We start from the raw sequence: 22090 nt of genomic DNA, 5'->3' as shown, positions 1-22090 counted from the left end.
CCCTTTCTTATGGCAGCGTTCCGGAGCGACCCGACATAGTCATTTCTTGGCCTTTTTTTGCCAAATGACAAATTACAGTGTTTCCCAAGCTTTCGAGGAGCTCTACAATAAAATCCATGGAAATCTCTCTCCAGGGTGCTGAAGGTTCCGCTATTGTTTGGAGTAACCCTGGTGTTTTTCCCTGCCTCTGTTTTGCTGAAGCACAGATGGGGCAGCTGGAAACATAACTTTCAACGTCTTTCTTGAGTGAGGGCCACCAGAAGTGCCTTTTGAGAAGGTGTACGGTTTTTACAAACACAAAATGTCCCGCTAATTTCGAGTTGTGGTACGTTTGCATAGTTCTTAGTCTTTGGTTAGCAGGCACGTATAGTTTTCCACCTACCTGCTCGATCCTAGATGACTGTAGATGACATGAAACAGACTGCCCAATGAAAGAAACAATAATGAAGCTAAAGTGACTGGCAAGAAGCCGCTGTCAAAGTGTAAGGACTTGATGGTTTTCTCTGCTTATTAGCTGAGAAAACCTCCATCCCTCTCTGCCCCTGCTATGTTCTGTCCTGGCCCAACACTGCTCTTCAGTGCTTTCCTAAATGACTCAGACAATTGGCAGGCAAGCCAAAGTTGCAGCTACAGCCAACACCTCAGAAGGCAGACTCAGGATTCAGAAAGATAGACTTGAACATCAGGCCCTTTTCTCAAAAATGCATTCAGGAGGCAGGCAAGTAGGATGCCCCACTCAGGCAGGAAAAACTGGGTGCACAAAGTGAACCAGCAGAATGCTGGGGAGAACAATCATCAAGGGGTTGCAGCTGCCAAAATAGCTAATGCAATCCTGGGCTGGAGCAATGTTTGGGATAGAGCACTGAGAGCATGGAAGGTGATAGTTCCATTCTATGCCCTGGAACGCTAGGGCCGGTTCTGGTTGTCACAGATAAGGAAAAACACTGAAGACCAGATAAAAGAACCCAGTATATTTAGCCTAAAGGGTCTGCATTTATTCTACCCAGCTCTTGAGGGCAGCAGAAGAACTGGTGGGTGGAAGCTTCCTGAGGGAGATCTAGATCTGAGATCAGGGGAGCCTTGGTGCAGGGGGAGAACTTGGCTCCTGGAGGGTTTCAAGCAAAGGCTGGCAGGCCATTTGTTGGGATAGTTTAAGGATTCCTGCCCTGGGCAGGGGGCTGGATTAGAAGATCTCTAAGCCATTTCTAGCCCCAGGAGGCTTGAGTCCATGAATCTGGCTGGGGAGATGCTTAGGCCTTAAAGGGCTGCCGTCCTGTGTTCTCTGGCAATCTGCACAGCCATGCTGGTCCTGTCCTTGTCTCTCTCCAGTGGCCAAACCAAAACAGTTGTGAAAGGGCGTTGGCAGCAGTGGTGCAGGAGGGAGCCAGCCTGCAACTGACAAAGGCAGCCCAGAGCTGAGCAGATCCGGCCTTGCCATGGACATGCCACACCCATGCAAATTGCCCAAGGGGAGGGAGGAGTGGAACAAAGTGGAGCCTACCACTTCCCCTTTGGATCAAGCCAGCTTGCCTGCTCTGGGCAGGGGCCGTGTGGGGGGACAGAGGCTCCCTCCTGCACCCAGCCTAGCTCAGGGTCCCCGAGAACTCCACACCTTAAAGAACCCAATGAAGGGCGCCTGTGCAGGGGCCCTTAGGTAACAGTACCAATTTCTTTAAAAGATTCCCTGGGTTGTCACAGCTTCATTAAGTGAAGCAATAAAGCAAAACTAAAGTGATCACTGGGTGCAATTAACGAGGAGGTCCACTTGTATATTAATGGGAGATGGGGTGGAGGAGCAGTTTAGGTTCTCTTGAGCCTTCCGTTCCCATTCAGGGCAATGGAGACTAAGTTGTGCAAAAGTGCCAAATTATGAACAGCCTCCTGCTTTCTCCAAACGATGCAGGTTCCCATCCCTTAGAAAGTCTGGGCAGCCTCTGCCTTTTGTGTCCCTCACCCTCACGTGAGATGAGATTCTCCAGTCTGAAGAGTTGGGGGGGAAGTGTGCAGAAAACTGGCAGTGCTTCCCCCTCAGGGAGGGCCCTTCACTCAACCGTCCAGCTCAGTCACTGTTCTAAGATTTGGGGAGAGAACATGACCAAACAGACAGAGCATCTTTTACGCCTGAGTGCTTGTCCTTCCTTCCTTCTTTCTTTCCTTCCTTCCTTCCTTCCTTCCTTCCTTCCTTCCCTCCCTCCCTCCCTCCCTCCCTCCCTCTTCTCATTCCATTTCCTTCCTTTTCCTCTCCCTCCCTTCTTTCCTTCTTTTTTTATTCTCCCTTCCTCACTTCTTTGCTGCCTTCCTCTCATTCCTATTTCCTTCCTTCCTTCCTTCCTTCCTTCCTTCCTTCCTTCCTTCCTTCCTTCCTTCCTTCCCTCCTTCCATCAATCCTTCTTTCCTCTAATTCCCATTTCCTTTCTCTCTCTCTCTCTCTCTCTCTCTCTCTCTCTCTCCCTCCCTCCCTCCCTCCCTCTTTTCCCTTCCTCTCCAGACCTTCTTCCTTCTTCTCTCCCTCCTTTCTTTCCTTCCTGTTAAACGCCAAACCTTTTTTCTTTCGTTCCTTCGAGTGGTTTCTTCACGTACGTTTCTGCCGAGATGCCCGGAACGAAAAAACAAGCCTGGCCGGGGAAGCGGATAGCAGTGAGCCCCCGCTGGCAGCCGCCCAAAATAAGGGGGCAGCCCGCTCCGTCCGCGTGGGAAGCAAGCGCCGGGCCGAGCCTCGGAGGGGACTCGGAGCGCCTCCCCGGAGTCGGCCGAGAGCAACCAGGCCCCCTTTCCCCGCCCTGGAGCGCCGCTTCCCGGAAAGTTGCGGGCGAGGCTTTCACGCTTCTCCTCTGGCTTCCCCGACGGGACCGTTTCCACGGCTCTTCACAGCCGGCACGGCGAGATTCCTGGGGCGCAGGCGGCACCGCGACGCCGGAGCCTCTCAGCGGCGCCCGCAGGTCCTCTCTGCCTCGGCTCCGCGGTGGAGGCCTCGGGGCGCTCCCACGACGGAGACCTCCGGCAGCCGGAGCGGAGCCGTCGAGCAGGGCAGGTCCCCGAGGAAGCCCGCCGGAGAAGCCGCGGGATCTGGCTGGGAAGAAGCGCGACGGCAGCCCCGGGCGAACGAGGCGTGAGAGCCCGGGAGGCGGCGGAGGAGCTCCGCAGAGCCCCGAGGGAAGAGCCGGCGGGGGGGGGAGGAAGGCAAGCCGCCCCTCGCACTCCCAGGCCGGACGGAGCTCAGCCGCGCCTCTCGTCGGCCCCGGAGGCGCGTCGCCCGCCCCGCCGAGACCCACCCAGCCACGCGCGAGTCCGGCCTGCCCGCGACCGGCCCGATTCCCAGCGCGCTTCTCCGGCTTGCAGCGCCGTCCGTCCGCCCAGCCGAAGGCGCCGGGAGCCGCGGGCGTCCCCTCCGCGGGCAGCCTCGGGGCCCTGCGCTGCCTGCTGCCTTTGCGCCGAGCCGTCCCCGAGCCCCGCGGGGCAAGCCGAGGGCGCCGCCGAAAGAGCGCCTTCCTCGGCCGGGCAGCCGCGGGGAACCGGGAATGCGGAGCGCCCTCCCTCCGCGGGCCCCGGCTGGGCGGGCAGCGCCTACTCCTTCTCCGTCGGGGCGGGCGGCGCGGGAGGTGCCCGAGAGCCGCCCTGCCGCCGCGCCTCGTTCCAGCCGCCGGCCCAGAAGCCGAGCGGAGTCCCCCGCCGGGCAAGAAGCCCCGACGCCGCGCCCGCCGGAGCCTGCAGCCCCGGGACGGGCGGGTCCTCCGGGCGCGCGGCTGGCGAGGCTGCCCTCGAGCCGGCGCTCCTCCGCGGGGGGGCTCGCCGGGGGCGCTCTTCGGCTCCGACGGGCTCCGAGTCCGTCGAGTTCCCCCCCCCCGGGACTCTGCCGAGCCGCCCGGATTAGCCGCCGCCTCCCCCGGCTTGCGCGGCGACCCGCCTCCCGCGTCCTTTGGGGACAGGCCGGAGGCCCTCGCGGGGGGGCCGGCCCGCCTCCGCTCCGCCTTCATAAGGCCGAGGGTCTCGGCGTCCGGCGGAGCTGCGCGAGGAGAGCGGCCGCGTCCGCTTCTCCGCGAGGGCCTTTCCGTGGAAGACCGTCCCCGCCCGCCTCCCTCGGTACCGGCCGGGCTCGGCGAGATGCAGGTGGGATCGGGTAGGGTCTCTCGGCCTGCTCTAAGCGCGGGGGTGGGTGTCTCTGACCCCGCGAAGCCCCCTGGGGCCAGGGCGGGGGGGGGAAGAGCGCGAGGGGAGGCGGCGGGAGATCTTTCGAGTCTCCTCTGCAAATCAGGCGGCCCAAAGGAGATTGCCCAGAACTTTTGTGGTCTGATCCGCTTGCCTTGCTGGAAAATGTCCTTTTGTGGGGCGGGGGGGGGATTCTTGGTTTGAGGTTAGGGAAGGCACCGCAGCAACCCCTGGATGGGAGAGGTAACTGACATGTGGGACAGGAAGCAGGAGACTTATTGGTGGGGGTCTCCAGGGTCCCAGGGGAGGCCTTTGAGTTGGCGGAAGACCTCTCTCTCCTCTTGGCTACAGTGATCTGGATGTAGCCCCTTGGCACACACAATGCCCCCTTTTTTCTTTAGCTCTAAGGCCAGTGATTCGTTCATCTCCTCCAAGTCCTTGACCGCTGACGATGTCTCCTTTCTGACCCAAATGCTGCTGGCCGTGCTGAGCCTCTTGCTATCCCTTGAATGTCCAACCAGGCGCTTGTTCAAGGCCCAAATGTCTCCCTCAGTTGCCCTTGTTCTTGTGGCATCTCGGATTCTCCTTTTATTGGCCACCGTTCAGGGAACTCTCACTTATTACTTGTTTGCTTGTTTCATTTATCAAATTCTGTGCCACATATCACACTTGCGTATCTTGGTTTACAAGTAAAACCTCCCCTCTTAGGCAGGCAGGCTGGCTGGTGGCTTTGTAGTGGCCAGACATGCTGGAGTTAGAGCAGTGGAGGACCTGGCAAACTTCGTGGGGGAGGGGGGCAGAGAGCGGTGCGGCTGCAGGGCTCTAGCTGCCTTATTCTGGCCTGGAGCTTGCACTGAACTTGGCGGCAGAGAGGAGGGGGGAAGGCACCCTGAGCTGTTCCAGCAAGCTCTGCTTGGTCAGCCTCCCAGCCCCTTCCCAGATGCTCATCTACAACACAGGATCCACTTTCAGATGCTCCGTGCTGCACGGAGCATCTGAAAGTGGATCTGTGACTGGCACAGGTGACCGGAGGGGGAGGGCGATTCTCTCCAGCAGCTCCACCAGCTGCCCTGCCAGGGAGAGCCCAGTGGAGGACTTGGTCTCAGCTGGAGGCAGGAGGGGTGGGTGGTACATGCCCCCCAAATTGGGGGAACATATTTTTCTCAGAGGAAGTGGAGCTGGAAAGAAAAGAATCCATCAATTTAAAATCTAATGCTACCTACAAATTGCTTTTTTCCTCTAAAAAACTGAATCACATTTCAGAAAATTCTGAAATTCCTGAGCCGAGGTGGCGCAGCAGTTAGAGTGCAGTACTGCAGGCCACTTTAGCTGACTGTGTTCAGCAGATCAGCGGTTCAAATCTCACCGGCTCAAGGTTGACTCAGCCTTCCATCCTTCCGGGGTAGGTAAAATGAGGACCCAGATTGTTGGGGGCAATGTAAAAATATATATATACATTGCTTACTGGTGTACACCGCTTAGAGAGTGCTTGCACTTAAAGCGGTATATAAGTCTCATAAATAAATAAATACACATTATGTCAAATTCTTTAATTTTTTTTTCTTGTAAATTTTTTTATTTTCAATTTTACAATACATAACAATCTTACAAGTACTTCAAATAAAAAACAAAACAAATTGATACACACCACATTCGGTCTTGCCCGCCCATTTCCCCCCAAACCGCATCCCACCTCAAACCAACTTATTTCTTTCCCTCTTTTTCTTCACTCACCCTCTCTCCTCCTTCACCTCCACCTTCCTACCTACTTCTCACCTTCTTCTCCTCCCTCTTGATGCGGTCCAGGGGAAATGCCCGAGCAGTTCCTCTCTCAAAATTAAAACATTAATATTATATACAATAAAACTATTTCTACTTTATCTGAACTACTTAAACTTCAACCCATCCACCCCCCTCCCCCCTTCCCCCCCCCGACTTCCCAGAGCAAAATACAGGATTATACAAATATATTAAACATAATCTATTTAAGTTTACTAATTATACAATAAACAAAATCATAAAAACCCTTAACTCTCTTCAAACTTTAACATCATAAATTTATAAACAAAATCATTACTCATAGAATAAATGAAACTTTGTAGTTCCATATTTCTTCTGAACATATTCTATCCATCTTCTCCATACGTTAAAATATCTCTCTTGTGAATGGTCCTTTAAATAAGCAGAAATTTTAGCCATTTCTGCTAAATTAGAAACCTTAAATACCCATTCTTCTAAAGAAGGAAGAGTATCCTTCTTCCAATATTGACCCACCAGTAATCTTGCTGCTGTTATTAAATTCAACATTAAAATAGTTTCTTTAACATTAAAATCCACAAAATTCCCAAAAGAAACAGTTGGGGAGTAAACTTAATCTTCCTTTTAAAAACCTTTTGAATGTTCCACCAAATCATAATCCAGAAGGCTTTAATAACTTTACAAGTCCACCAAACATGAAAATAGGTTGCATCCAAGCAACCACATCTCCAACATTTAGATTGCAGGTTCGGGTACATACAGGACAGCTTTTTAGGATTCAGATGCCATCTATAAAACATTTTATAAAAATTTTCCCTCAAGTTCTGGGCCTGCGTAAATTTAACATTTCTAGTCCAAATTATCTCCCATAAGTCCAACGAGATCGGTTCTTGAATATTCTGGGCCCATTTAATCATACAATCTTTAACTAACTCTGTTTCTGAATCCAATTTTATTAACTCATTATAAATTCTTTTAATATGGGCACATTTCTGATCCTTGATCTGAATTTTCATCTACTAAAGTAATTCCCATTTTCTTATCCAAAGTCCATCTCTGCATGATTTGCAAATATTGAAACCACGATTGTAAAATGTTTTCTTGCCTTAACACATCAGAAAACTTTAATTGCCAATCAGTGCCTGACCAAATAAGTAATTCTTTATACGAAATGTTGTCAAAATTCACCCCCTTAGAAACCCCCTGGATTGCTTGTCCAGGGATCCCCCAAATAGGTATTTTATAATTTAACTTATAATAATATTTTTTCCAAACTCGAAGTAAAGCATATCTTAAAATATGTGACTTAAAGACCGAATCTACTTTCTTATCAAAAATTAAATATGCATGCCAACCATATAATAAATCCCACCCTTCAAGAACAAGAATATCTCTATTTGTTAAATTAAGCCAGTCACTTACTAAAGTTAAAGTGGCCGCATCATAATATAATTTCATATTAGATGCTTTAAGTCCACCTCTCTCTCAAGCATCTTGTAAAATCTTAAACTTTACCCTTGATTTCTTCCCACCCCAAATAAATTTATTAATACCCTTCTGCCACTCATCCAAATTAGCATCCTTCTTTAAAATGGGTATCATCTGAAATAAAAAAAGAAACTTTTGGTAGAACATTCATCTTCGCTACTGAAATTCTCCCCAATAACGATAGTTGTAGCTTTTGCCAATCATTTAAATCTTTTTGAACTTTAACCCATAAGCGCTCATAATTATTCTTATACAATTTTCCATTAGATGTTGTAATATAAACTCCTAAATACTTAACCTTATTAACTATTTCATAATCGGTTGTTTCAGCTGTAAAATCTTTTCCCTTCCTAGACATATTTTTCAATAATATTTTAGTTTTATTTTTATTAACCTTAAAACCAGAGACCTGTTCATACTGTGCTAAAATTTCAACCAAATCTTTGACCGAATCTGTTGGATGGGATAATGTCACAACCAAATCATCAGCAAAAGCTCTCAGCCTATAATCAATCTTACTTATTTTTATTCCTTTTAATCTAGATGAGTCTCGAATTTTAATAAGTAAAATCTCCATTGTTAGTACAAATAGCAAGGGGGATAAAGGACAACCCTGTCTTGTACCTTTTCCTATTTTAAATATGTCTGCTAATCCCCCATTAACTATAATTTGTGCCAATTATTGTTGATAAATGGCCTTGAGAGCAGATAAGAATTTATCTCCAAAATTCATTTCCTCTACAACTTTCAATAGAAAATTCCAATCAAATTGATCAAAAGCTTTCTCAGTGTCTATAAATATCAAAGCAGCAGGGATTTGGTTGTTCTTATCCAAATACTCTATTAAATTAACAATTTGTCTTACATTGTTTTTCATATATCTCCCTATTATAAATCCAGATTGGTCAGTATGAATCAATTGTTTCAAAACCTGCATTAATCTATTTGCCAGTATCTTTGCAAAAATCTTATAATCTATATTTAAAAGAGATATAGGCCTATAATTTCTAGATTGGGACAGATCCTGGTCATCCTTTGGAATTAATGATATGAAGGCCGTTCTCCAAGATGGAGGTAATTCTGCTCCAGATAAAATATCATTAAAAAGTACCTTTAATGGTTCTATCATTTCTTCAGATAACATCTTGTAATAAATCGCTGTTAACCCATCAGTACCTGGGGTCTTACCAACCTTCAATTGTTTAATTGCAAAAATAATCTCTTCAGAAGTAATTAAACCATTAATCCCATCACATTGATCACTCGTGAGTCTAGGAAAATGTGCTCCCTGTAAATATTTTTCTATATCTGAAGTTTGTATACTTTCACTAGTATATAATTTAGAATAAAAATCTAAAAAAGACTTTTTAATCAAATTTTGTTGGTAGACTTCTTTACCTTTATAAATTATTTTATCTATAATCCTCAATTTCTGTTTCTTACGTAATTGATAAGCCAACCATCTACCAGGTTTATTTGCATTACAAAATGTATTATGTCTCACATACCTCAAATTAGTTGCAATTTGATCTGATAATAACATATTAAATTGCTCCTTCAGCAAAGTAATAGAAACTTTTAACATTGTCCATTGGATTTGATATTAAAATCTTTTCCTTACATTTAATCTCATCTTCAAGGTCTTTACGTTTCTGGATCTGTTTACATCTGTGAGCATTGTTCATAGAAATCAAAACCCCTCTCATATATGCTTTACAAGAATCCCATACCATTGGAATCAAAGTACCCTTATTCATATTCCAAGCAAAAAATTCCTTTAAATAACCTTTACATCGCTGTATATTCTCTTCATATCCAAATAAATTCTCATTCAACCTCCAAGACCTTCTAGTTCTTTCTTCCGATGAAATTTCCAACCATACCGGACTGTGGTCTGAAATTATTCTAGGAAATATCTTGATATTCTTCACCCTAGAAAGGAAATCACTAGTAACCAAGAAAAAATCAATTCTAGAATAAGATTGGTGTCTATCCGAAAAAAAGTAAAGTCTTTTTCCTCAGTATTCCGTTCTCTCCAAATATCTCTAAGTTCCAAATCATCCTTTAAGTAAAAAAAAACTTTAGGAAGTCTTGCATGGTTAGAAACTTTAAAGGGACCCTTCTTATCTTTACTTGAATCTAAAACACCATTCCAATCTCCCATCATAATAACTGACTTATAATCCAAAGAAGTTAATTTCTGATGAATCAACTTATAAAAATGTTTTTGTTGTTGATTGGGAGTATATAAACCAACAAGAAGGGTTCTCTTATCATTTATTAGTAAATCAATAATAACATACCTTCCTTGTAAGCCAAAATCAGTTAACTTCGGTGAAAGCTCCTTTCTCACATAGATAACTACTCCTCCTTTTTTCTGCAAAGCGGGAGCTATAAAATGTATCCCCTATCGGGGATTAAACAAATATTTTTGATCTTTAGAAATAATATGAGTCTCTTGTAAACAAATAATATCATTTCTGTGTTGTTTCAAATAATGAAAGATTTTCTTTCTCTTCTGTGGTGAGTTAAGCCCATTAACATTCCAGGTTAGAAGCATTGCCATCCTTGGCAGGATGAAGCCTTTGGAACAAAGCATCTAGATTTACAGTCGATGATCTCTTTGGCATTGCTCCTCCCACCGGCTCTGAAATAGACTGTAGTAAACTTCCATCATCTGCCTTTTGTTGTTGTTGCTATTGTTGTTCTTGTTGTCTTTCTCTACGTTTATAAGCAGCGCGTGTAATTCTCTGTTCCCTTGGGTCTTCTGTTATTTGCAAATTCTGTTGCATAACTTCAACCAACAATTCTTCTCCCAAAGATGGCATTGAACCTACAAACAACTGCGCTTCTGCCTTGCTCTCATCTTTCTTTGATCTTGGAGATGGTGGTGGACTTGCTTTTAAAATAGTAACATAAAAATCTCTTGCTTTTGAAACTGTATTAAGACGTATCGTGTACCAGCGTAAGTCACCACTATCCCCACAGGTATATCCCATCTAAATTGAATTTGTCGCTTCTTAAGTTCTTCAGCCAAAAAAGAAAAGTCTTTTCTTTTTCTAAGAATTTTAGAAGGTATTTCCTTCACATCCTGAGCTGCAATCTGAAATCTTTGTTTATAGAAGGCCTGTATAATTTCATTACGAAGTGATTTTCTCGCAAAATAGACCACCACATCTCTTGGTAATTTCCTCTGTTTTGCAACCCACGAATTAACTCTAAAAATCTTTTCTATATCTTTCAACATTTCTTCAGGATCAGTTTCCAAAATAGAGGCCAATTCTACTCCAATTTCTTCTCTCAAATTCTCCTTAATATTTTCCTTCAGGCCCCTTATTCTCAAACCATATTTGATTTCTCTGTAATTATAATTTTATTCTGTGTAACATCCACATTTTCTTCTATTTTTTCAACTCTATCTTGTAATATTTCAACATTACCGACCACTTCATCCACCCTGTCGTCAATCTTTTCCACAAGGCCAGCAAGCCCTTGGAGTGCCAAAACAATATCTTTCCTGAGCTCATTACTTTCTTGAGCCAGAAGCTCTGCTGTTTTTTCTAGTGATTTTTCCAAAGTCTTATCTAAGGCATCTTGTAAATCCTGAAGTGTAAGTGCCTGAGGTGGGGGCAAAGGTGGAGAAGGTTTAAGTTTGCGTTGTTGTACAGTCTGAGTTACTGGAGAGGCAGTTGAAGTTTTAGAAAGAGAAGGAAGTCCAGGACGTTTTGAAGCCATTTTTAAAAAAAGGGAGGGGTTTTTCGCCCCTTTCCCTTTTCCCAAAAATAGTAATATAAGAACAAAGGAGAAGAAAAGGCAATTCCCCCTTAAAAAAAGGGAATAAGAATTTTTCCCCCTTTAAAATGAACCAAGTCTATTACATTGTTAAAACTTTGTTGCCAGTTTAAAGATAGTAAGTAAAAAATAGAAAGTGAAAGTTCTCAAACAAAGAAAGTGACAAAGAAGGAGGATTCCTCCGCCATATTTCTTCACTCCAATTAGAATAGTAACAGGAGTAGATGTTAATTCAAATGAGTTAGGTTTAAAGTAAAATCATCAATTCTTCTCTTCCTGACCGCTCTGTCTGCTTTGGAGTTAACTTACTGTTCCCATCAGATAGCAGCAGTGGAGGCAGCGTCTAGCTTCGTTCTCTTCGGAGAACAAAGGCATCCAAGGAAACAGAGCAACACCCAGACTCCGATTTCATCTCCCAGAAAAAAAAAACTGGGAAAGTTGTAAGGTTCTACCTCTATCCAGGCAAAGGCTCACCTCCCTCTCTTCGCCCGGGAGGAAAGTTTCAAGCCGCAAAACAGCTGATCGTTGCTGTTTTTGCCAGCTTTACGATTTCCCAGGACGGGCAGCTGTTAAACAGCAGCTGACGGCACAGCTCAGCCACAGGAAGTCCCAAATTGGGGGAACATATTTTTCTCAGAGGAAGTGGAGATGGAAAGAAAAGAATCCATCAATTTAAAATCTAATGCTACCTACAAATTGCTTTTTTCCCCTAAAAAACTGAATCACATTTCAGAAAATTCTGAAATTCCTGCTACACGTTATGTCAAATTCTTACTTTAATTTTTTTTATATATTCTAATTTCTCATGTTCATACATCATTTAATTTCATACATATTTAATTTTCAGAAATAGTTTTTAAAAAATCAATGTTTGGCGAATATGTTAAAACAGAAATGATAGGGAACATCATTCCTGACCCAACCACATTCCCCAGTCGTGAAGGATGCAGGTTATTCCACAGCAGTGTTTCTCAGCCTTGGCAATTTGGAGATGTATGGACGACTTCCATTCCCATGCTGGCTGGGGATTTCGGGAGTTGAAGCCCACACATCTTCAGGTTGCCCAGAAGCTCTGTTCCACAGTCAGAATCTATAGGGGGGTGAAAGTGGAAGGGAGGCTGCTGAAGGCAGTTTTGCAGGGGAGGGATGGGCTGGCCCAGCCTCACTAGGAATTGCTCTTGTTCCATTGTTCCTTTGAAGACTTCCAGGCTCAACCTACCCCGTTGGAGACCTCTTCCACCCCTCCTCACAGCTCCGTAGCCATCACTCTTGAAGAGCCGCACCTTTGGGCCAAGTTTCACCATGCAGGGACAGAGATGATTATTACCAAAACTGGGCGGTGAGCAAAGCTTTTTAAAATCTTGTGTTGCAAGATTATTTGGGGCGAGAGTAGAGCACGACAGCCCAGCCTCTCTGCTCAGCTTCTCCCACGAACCCCTGGAATCTTAAGGTGGCTGGAGAATGGCCAACTTTCCTGGAAATTTCTTTGCTTGGCATTTGCCATCACCCAATTCTGAATTCCGAATGACGCTTTATTCTTCTGTAGCAATGCACAGCTGCTCTTGGCTGACCACCCTCCCTGAACTTGGCACTGTGTAAAAATCAGAGGAAATTTCTACCCATAAAAATGATTCTAGATGCAAAATGTGTTTAATATCAGTCCTACAAGACTAAGGACCCAAAAACAAAACAAAACAAAAAACCTGAGGAGGTTTGTCCCTAGTGCCACAAGTGGACAATTCAAAGAAGACTCGCCTGCTTTCTTTTCCCTCTTCTGGAGTTACGAACCACCCCATCTCTTCTGAGGTGTCACAAGGAATGCAACCTGGGGTTACCACAACTAGGATGACCTCCAAGCTCACTGGGGCTTCTTTGGTCCCTCAGAGACTCTGGGAAACAGGCCTTGAGAGGGTCCTAGTGGCAACTCCAAAAGGGACTTTCCTCCCTAAACTTCAGCATCACTCTATATTTATTGAGGCCCTTGAAATAAATACCAAGGTCCCCCCCCCACTAAGATGTCCAAACAAACAGGGGCCTCTGCAGGTGGCCAAAGTTGCCTGAGGCTGCTGCTGGCCTAATCAATCAAGAGCCATCATGGTCTTTTCTGGGATGGGGAAAGATGCCACAGAAAAAAATGGAAACCCATCAGAGACAATGAACAATGTTGGAGGTCCATCAAAGGCAGCAGCAGCTGTTATTTAAATCCTCCCAGAGGGACCATTTTAAGATCTCTTAAGCAATCCCTTCCTTTTCCACAGACGAATGTTTCCACAATTCAAGATCAAAGTTACTGGCTTGACCCCATATGCCAAGTATCTCATGCTGGTAGATTTCATGCCAATGGACAACTTCAGGTACAAGGTAAGCAAGACGTGGGTCCCGCCAGGTGAGATACTGAGCATGAAGTAGCTCTGGGCTTTGAATCTGGCTCCATACTCGGCCGGCAGCTGAAACTGGAGAATGGCTGAAATGGAAGCCAGGGGTGCGGGGTGGGTGTAGCTTATTTATGGAGATGATACCTCATCTCTCAAGGCAGGTAGCAAGAACAAGGAGTACAGGAGAGAAAAGATCAGAATAGAATTGAAGCCAGCCATTAAAAGAATGGAGAGGGAAAGGGTGGCGTTTTTGTATGGGGAAGGGAACCAAGCTATGGAGAGCCAGGTCAGTCTCCTCAGGGAGGGGGGCAGAGGGTGCACTGGACCTGGTTGTGAAGGCCTGCTGTCTCCCCCTCCCCGAAAACTCAGCATTTCCTCCTCCTGTGGAGCAAAGCCTTTCTCTGAGCCCACGTTTTTCCTCCATCTTGTCCTTGGCCCTCCAGCCAACTGAGATTAGGAATGGTTCGTAGGACTGATTGCTTCCTGGATGTTAGAAGGGTGGGAGCAGTGTAGAAGACCCAGTGGTCTTCAGCCTACTGAGGACTCTCCACTCCAAAACCCCAGCCAGCAGTTTGGTCAGAAACAAGACAGTCCCTATGTTGGTGACCAATGCTGGCACTTCAGCACAGCCTTCTGGGCATGTCCAGAAAGGACCAAGACCCTACAAAACAGCCTCTCTGGAGTTCAATCTTGCAGACAGCTCAGAGAAACACTAGATGGCTGATGGTATAAGATTTTAGTTTGAAATATCTCTAGAGTGTTCCTACAATCAGCAAAAAAAGAAAAGAACATGGACTCAATATGCAAGTGTACAACTTATTTTATTTTGTATATCTTTTTTAAAAATACATTTATATAGCTATCCATCTCACCAAAGGTGATTCACCAAAAGCTTGCAGCTTCTGAAGATGTCTCCCGGCCTTTTTGCTGTGTCATCAAGGCTGTGTCTTCTGGTGCAGCAAGAGGGCCATTTTGCCTCTGTTCCCAGGAGAGCTGGGAACAGTCCTGGTCTCTCTTGCACCCAGAGCCCCCTTGTGACGCTCTACAAGCTGATGGCTCTTCTCTGCTCACCGGCTGCATCTCTGCCTTGGGACCCTCTTCAGGGGGGAGGGACAGGCAGGGGGGGACAGGGAGGTCCAGCTGAGCAGTACCTGGTTGGAAGAAGGAGCTTGCTCTTGGGGGGGGAAGAGCAGGCCACAAGGAGGCAGGCCACGTGATGACGTTTTGTTCCTTCTCCCCAATGGAACAAGGACCAGTGGGAGATTGCAGGGAAAGCCGAGCCACAGCCCCCATGCCGGACATACGTCCACCCAGAATCTCCTGCCCTGGGTAGCCACTGGATGAAGGAGTCCGTTTCCTTCCAGAAACTCAAACTGACAAACAACACCTTGGACCAGCAGGGGCATGTATGGGTCTTTTGCTGTTTTCTTCCTTTTTAACTGCAAGCCATCCAGTGGACAGTCAGTGGCCTGCAAATTGCACATATCTGTCAATGCATAACAGGGCTGACCGGGGAGGGCACAAAAATGTGAAGATATAGACAAGTTTGAGAGAACTTTGCAGAAAAGAACAAGACTAGAATTGACTACATCATCATATCCTCCAGACCTTCTCTGACAATCCCTGAGTCCTCTGTACACTGACCAATTTTCTAATTTTGCATGCTTTCACGTCCCTTCCTTAGGCTGCCTTTGCTGCTCAGAGTTACGTCCCTCATGTCAGGCAGCCCCTGGACCCTCTGGTCATTAGAGCCTCCTTGGAAGATGCTCCAACTTCTGAGGCACCATCCACCTCTTGCAATAGTTTTCATGCAGATGCTGATCTCCAGGCCCAGACTGAAGTCTCTTCTGCAGAACTATAGATCAGTCTTAGAGTCCTCCTCCTCCTATAACAGCTTTAGCTTTTCTTTCTCTCTATTTATTTATCTAAAAGATTGTTACGGCTACCCCTCTTAAGCAACTCCCTCCGGGGTTCGAGTTCTTCCTTCCGGGACTTCCATCATAGGCTGGAGTGCTGGTAGTCTCAGTCCAGCAGAGAAAAAAGGTTCAGACCTTCCTTAAAACGTTCCTGTAGTTTCTTTTCTCTTCAATCCTTCTGAATTCAACTTTTAAAAAATTGTCACCATGTTTCTAGTGGCATTTGCTAATATTTAAGCATTAGCATTTATAAAATCCAAACTTTTAGAATTATATAGGTAGCAGGAGCTAATTTAATTTAATTAATGAGACAAATGAAAGCAAATGTATGTGTCCCTGGATAATGTTGCAGGGTCCAATCTGGGTCGGCCACCGGGACCAGCAGTTTAGTCTTCTGAGCTGTTGGACTTGTGCTGGAGCCCATTCTCAGGGAACTTCTCCCGCACTGTTGGGCTATTCTATGCATAGTATTTATGTGGTGCCTAGTTGTGTGTGGCTTTTTGGTTGTTGATTGGGGTGTTGATGGCCAGTTATTAAGTCATTGTGGGGTCAGGAAGTTTAAGCGTTGTGCCAGCCATTTAGCCAGGTTGTAGGAAGGAACTTTACAATAGGGGTCTCCTATTTTGTGTATCTTGGGAGTCCAATCTCGCTGGGGCGGCGCCTGTTCCTCTCATTTTCCATTGCTCCTTTTTTCATTATACAGTTGTTTTGTTTGAGTTGTCTGAGATAAGCATTCAATTGTGCGATCATCATTCTCAGCTCTGATGTCTTTGCTGGTCTAAAGGATATGCTGAGGAATTGTTGAGTAGGTCGAATGTCTTCGTTTCATAACCTGTGCTGTTCATCACCACCATGGAATGGCCTTTGTCTGTCAGTAAAATAATAATCTCCTGATAATTAATGAGTTCCCATGTTAAAGCCTTTGGGACAGATGGTTCAACTCGCATCCTGTAAAAATGAAACCATCACCTTGCTGGACAGCGTTGTTGCTGAAGCGGTGTGGTTCTTTTTCGGGCTTTCCTCCTGCCTCTTCCTCCTTTGAGCCTCACCTGTTATTCTGTCTCTTGCAGGCAGCATGCAGAAAAGATGCTGAGCCCTTCATAGACTATGGCAGACACAGTACTTAAAGTGGACCATGCAGGAAAAGCGAAAGGAGAACTACTCTACTTCTGTTGATGTCACCCAACCGTTCATTTGCCTTGGGGTTTTTGAGGATCGTTTCTTGATCTATGGCAGTGATGGCAAACCTTTTAGAGACCGAGTGCCCAAAAACTGGCCCCGCCCCCGCTCCACCCCCTGCTCTGCCCCTGCTCCATCCCCCCATCCCCCTGGAGGAGACAAGACTCTGCCCTCACACCTCTGCAGCATCAGCTGTGCAGAATGGGGTGTGAGGGCAGAGTCTTGTCTACACTGCCTGGCTGCCATGTCCTTGGCTGCGCTGCTCCGAGTGGGCCACGCTCAGGAGCAACTCTCCTCCAGGGTGGTGAGAAGGAGGTCGCAGGGGGAGGCAAGGCTGGGGCAACGGCACATGTGCCCACAGAGAGGGCTCCAAGTGCCACCTCTGGCACCCGTGCCATAGGTTCGCCACCACTGATCTATGGCATCCATGGTGATATTGTTGCAGCTGGTCCTGTCAGTATCTGTTCCCAGATGTGTTAACAGGAGTTAACTTTAGAGGGAGTAACTGAGTGTTCTTGAAAGCTTTTGTGGCATCCTTGAGGTGTGGTCCTAGCCAACAGCACCTTCAGAAACCAAGGGTTCCATCGGCACCATTTCCTCCAGTAGCTCATGGAGTGAATTGCTCCCTGCTGCCTCTTCTCTTTCTTTTCTGGCTGGATGCAAAAGCCCCTCCTCCGTCCTTCGGGAACCCAGTCGCTGGCCTTCTGGGCTGGGGTGTCTGCTTTCTTTCTCTTGAAAGCCCACCTCGTCTAGGGCAGCCCCCAGGCTGTTTCTTCGGCCTTGGGTCTTTGGCTTCTGACAATCACTGTGGTCTAGTTAGTGGGCAGGGCTTTTCTTGGATTGCCTTCCTTGTGGGGAGTTCCTTCCTCTGCCGGCTCCTGCCACAGTGCTATTTTTCTTGAACTAGCTTTTCTTTGTCCTCATTTGTCATCTAATATGCGGTTATTTATTGCTCCAAGATTTTTCAAGCATAACTGGACCTCGTAACAAATATATAACAGAATAACAGAGTTGGAAGGAATCTTGAAGTCTTCTAGTCCAATCCCCTGCTCGGGCAGGAGACCCTATACCAATTCAGACAAATGGTTGTCCCATCATTTCTTGAAAACCTCCAGGGATGGAGCACCCACAACTTCTGGAGGCAACTCCCACTGGTTATGTAGATGTATTTGAGAGCAGGTCTGCGGAGGTCCATTCATCTTCACTTTTGGTTTTTTTTAGTCATAACTATTTGAAGGTTTTTACTTCTTATTTCCATTGAAAATGAAATCATTCTTCTTCTTTTTATGCCATATCTGTTATCGGACGTTGGCGATCCTGTTTTTATCAGCAGCCGCACGAAAAAGTGCTGCTGAGTTTTGTCCAAACCAGTCCCTTAGATTTTGAAACCAACGGAAAATATGTTAGGGACTGCCCTTAACTGGCTACCTTAAATCCCTTGTGCACTCTCTGCTTTATTCATCTGGTAGCACTCACAGGGTCTCCAATTCTCTGGACATATTAGCTGCTATTTTGGATATGAGCTTTGGATATGATGTTTGATATAACATCATATCCATCATATAACATCATAGAACATCTTTGATGTTATATTTCTGGGTGCACAGCTTCTCTGGCAATTCCTCTCTTTCCTGTCTCTTTCTCCTTCTGGACTCCACTGGCAAGGGTTTCCTGACGGTTACAGTATCGCTTCCACTCCTCCACCTTAAGGGTTCTTTCTCCACCCCACCCCCTACTCCTTTGAGGAATCATTCCCTGCTGGTTCATTCCCCCACTCCTCATCTTGCCAGCCCCGCCCTGTTCCCTTATTCCTCTTCCTCTCAGCCAGAGGGAAGGTCAAGCCAGCTCCATCCTTAAAAGGCCTGAACAACATCCTGTTCCTCTGCTCTGCTCTTCCCTGTGGAAAAGAACGTGATGGATCTCGGATGGTCTTGATGCCCTTTTCCTGGACTCCCATTGCTGCTTTCTTCGCCCAGCACACAGGCTGTTTTGCCCTCAGCCTCGGAATCCTGTCAGCTCAGCACCTCATCCAGCTAGTGGTCTCTCAGGTCCCACAGAAAATCCCCTCACCCCACACAAAGGTCTTCCTGAATCAACTTCCTTGGGATGAATGCGGGGTGCCTTCCCAGGATGGCACGGGCCTTTTTTTAAAAGTTTGGGATCTGAGTTTGTGATTCTAGCAACTAGCAATCGAGTCTTGGTGGCCACTGGTGAGGAAAGAGTTTGGCAACCAAAGAAGTCCACAAGTCAAGTTGTGCAGGCCTGTCAGGAGACATTTTCTGAGTTGTCTGTCCTCCTCTCTGGCTCTCCTCTCCCAGGTCATCCTTCACTCCATGCATCGCTATAAGCCGCGTTTCCACGTCATGCAGGCAGACGGCCTCTTCAGCACTCGCTGCAGCATCTTCCATTCCTTCAGCTTCCCAGAGACCGTCTTCACCTCTGTGACTGCCTATCAGAATGAAAAGGTGGAGTGATGTGTATGTCAACAGAAGGCTGCTCATGAAGGGCCAGTCCTTGGGAAGGAGGATCTCTAGGCTGCAGCTGGGCACGGGCCTTTGGCTTGGTCCCCAGAGGAGCAACTTTCCTAGGGCTGCTACTAGTCCACTGGTGGGCCTGCATCTGAAACCAAGTCCAGTCTTCGGGGCGTGGAATACGAGCACCCAACCAGCTCCCTCTTCATGTCTCCTCCTGCTGACAGACTTTTCATAGCTGGCAGTCATGAAAACATCAGGAAGGCAGCAGGAGGCCCTGTAGTAGCTCTCTGGCCCTTGTCCCACTCCATGGCTGTCTAAGCCAAGCCTTTTAACCCTAACCCCCTCCCCAGAGGAGAGAAGCGGTTCATTTGTGGTGCCTTAAAACAGGCCTCGCTTTGCAACTGGGGTTGTAGCTACTAGCTACTAGGAGCAGAGCAGTGCCCAGTGGGGAGGGGTGCCAGGCAAAGAACAGTAAGCCTTATAGGCACCTAGTTTTGTAGCATTTACTGGCAAATCACCAGACAGGAAAAGAGTTGCAAATGCAGTGTTTAGTGCAGATGCTGGCTGCCTCTCTTTCTCTGAAGGTCACAAAACTGAAGATCTACAACAATCCATTTGCCAAAGGCTTCAGAGAACATGGGAAGAATGTCCGTCGCCGGTAGGTCTGCTGACTCTTCTGAGAACCAGTCGGTTGACTGCAGTGGTGAGTGCCCAGAAAAACCTGATGTGGGGCAGGGCCTTGCTTAATGGGGGCAGCACTAGAGCGCCTCCCTCTTAGGGCGAGTGGTCTTTTGAAGGGCTTGCAGTGAGATGGGGGGTTCTGGCCTAAGGGTGCCTAGGCCAGCCCCCCCCCCATCTTGAGGTACTCCAGAGAGTCTGCCAACTGCTCCTCTTCTGCTTTTCCCCAGGGAAAAGATCGGTCGGGGAAGAAGTCCAGCCCAAGTAGCCAAGATGGCCCCCCAGCTTTCTGCAGAGGAAGGTAATTTGGGTGCAGGAGGCAAAGTGGGGCCAATCCAGGAACTTAAAACATGAATGCTGAACCTCTATTCAGTTTAGAAAACACACTTCTGACAAATTTGGCCATTAATTATTTCTCATTAGTTAGAAATAGCTGTTCAAATATTTAAGTACACCCCTCCCCTTTAAGAAGCTTGTTGCTTATTCCCTTATAAAATGGCCCAGAATTGGGCTCACCTATGGTAGGAGCCTGGTCAGGGCTGGTAGGCCAGGGAGAAGCCGGGCAGCCAGGAATGGCCTTGGAGTGGAAAGGCCATCCGGGGCTCTGTGGGGCTCCTGTGCCGCAAGGCAGGCACCAGGCTGTGACTCTGGCTCAGCTCTGCCTGGAAGCCAGATTTGAGGGGGGGTCAGGGCGGTTGCAGGAGGGAAAGAGAATCCCCTTGCCTTCCTTCAGAAGGGGACGAGCCCATCCTTAAAGCCACCCCAGGAAGTGAAGGCTTATTCCCCCCCGCTTTTTGGCTGTGGGGGTCCGGCAGGGGCTTTCAAAGAAGGCCAGAAGAGGCCGAGGGGGCATCTCATAGCCCCCTCAACCCCCACCCATGCACCAGGACTTCCTCCTCACTCTTTCTATGCTTCAGCAGGTGCCACCGAGGGGAGCCTCGCAGAGGGGAGGGCCAAGGAAAGCCTCGCCACTCCCGGGAGCAGCAGCCGGCCTGCTTGGCTTTCTTGTCACAGCGCCCCCTTGCCTGGCCCTGTGAAGATCCTGTCCTGCGGGGCGTCGGGGGAGCAGCAAGGAGGCCCGCCCCCTGCCTCCTCTTCCTCGCAAGCCACCTTACCTGAAGAAGCCTCCAGGTAGGGACGAGGGAGGGGTCGGGCGCTGGGCTTGAGATCAGGGGGCCCACGGAGCTCTAGTGGGGGGGCACCTGAGGAGTGAACCCCTCATTGCCCCCAAGATTGGAGAAAATGCTGCTGTTTCTCTGCGGCAATGCGACTCGGGGACTCTGATGGGAAAGAACTGCTGGGCCCCCTTTGAAAAGAAGGGCCGACGCTGCGCTTCCCCAGGCAGATGCAGGGCAGAGCACGCCAGAGCCTGTTCCCTGGGCAAGAGAAGCGAAACCAAAGAGGAAAAATCACCCAGGTCCCAGGAAAGGTGTCAGAAGTTCCGACTAATGAAGCACTTCAAAGAACTTTCAGGCATGTTTCCTAAAGTCTTTATTACAGAGCTACAAATTGCCGGTCACCATCATGGACATTGTGATGCCAGAATCTGACTTCCTCTCGCTGGCATCAATCTTTTCTTGCTAAACCCCTCCCTTATCTTGCAGTCACAAGTCACATTATCCAATTAGTGTGAAGGTCAAAAGTTCACTTCCTCTTTCTTTCCCAGGCTTCCCCCCCACTCTAAGCTATGTATTAACCCAGTAAATACCAGACAGTTTTGCATATTGTCAAAGCAAGAATATACAGTATTTGCAGCATTGACATCCGGCCCCCCTTACAAGAAGGACAGAACCTGTAAAGTAAACAAAAGCATATGTTAAGGGTTATCTTTCGGTTTGCTGGGGTGTTTCAATGAAACCTTTCGATCAATCTGTCAGCGTTCACTTCACTAGATTTCACCCAGGTGGCTTCAGACAACGGGTATCCTTTCCATTGTACTAAATACTGTAATTTCCCTCTAAAGATTCTGGAGTCAAGAATACATTTCACTTCATAGTGGGTCTGCCCTGCCACTACGAGGGGTCCAGGTGCCTTCTTTGGAGGAGGTCTTAAAGTGGAGCCCCGATAAGGCTTCAACAAACTACAATGGAAAACTGGGTGAATTTTCCCTAACAGTTTAGGGAGTTTTAGTTGTACTGTGACCGGGTTGATGACCTTTACTATGGGGAAAGGCCCCAAGAATTTTGGTCCCAATTTCCCCAACTTGGAATGTTCTTTGGGGAGCCCTCTTTTTATCAGCCTGCTTTTTATAGGTTTCAAAAGTCTTTTTTAAAGCAGTTTTTGT

At 47.2% G+C, this 22090-nt stretch overlaps 1 protein-coding gene across 1 annotated transcript in view; it reads left to right on the top strand.

Moving 5' to 3' along the window:
- The window catches only part of LOC120297933 (T-box-containing protein TBX6L-like), a 39061-nt gene that overhangs the window by 1965 nt on the left and 15006 nt on the right, over window positions 1-22090 (top strand). Inside the window, exons 2-6 of the mRNA XM_039321174.1 lie at window positions 12354-12523; window positions 13443-13543; window positions 14799-14965; window positions 18973-19119; window positions 19713-20937. Of these exons, the coding sequence (XP_039177108.1) occupies window positions 12354-12523; window positions 13443-13543; window positions 14799-14965; window positions 18973-19119; window positions 19713-19790 (663 nt within the window). The 3' untranslated portion in view covers window positions 19791-20937. The remainder of the gene's footprint in view (window positions 1-12353; window positions 12524-13442; window positions 13544-14798; window positions 14966-18972; window positions 19120-19712; window positions 20938-22090) is intronic.

The sequence above is a fragment of the Crotalus tigris genome, unplaced genomic scaffold, assembly GCF_016545835.1.
Source record: "Crotalus tigris isolate CLP2741 ecotype Arizona unplaced genomic scaffold, ASM1654583v1 scf7180000023720.1715460, whole genome shotgun sequence".
Classification (NCBI taxonomy): Eukaryota; Metazoa; Chordata; class Lepidosauria; order Squamata; family Viperidae; genus Crotalus; species Crotalus tigris.
This window is presented reverse-complemented; position numbering and strand designations above follow the sequence as displayed.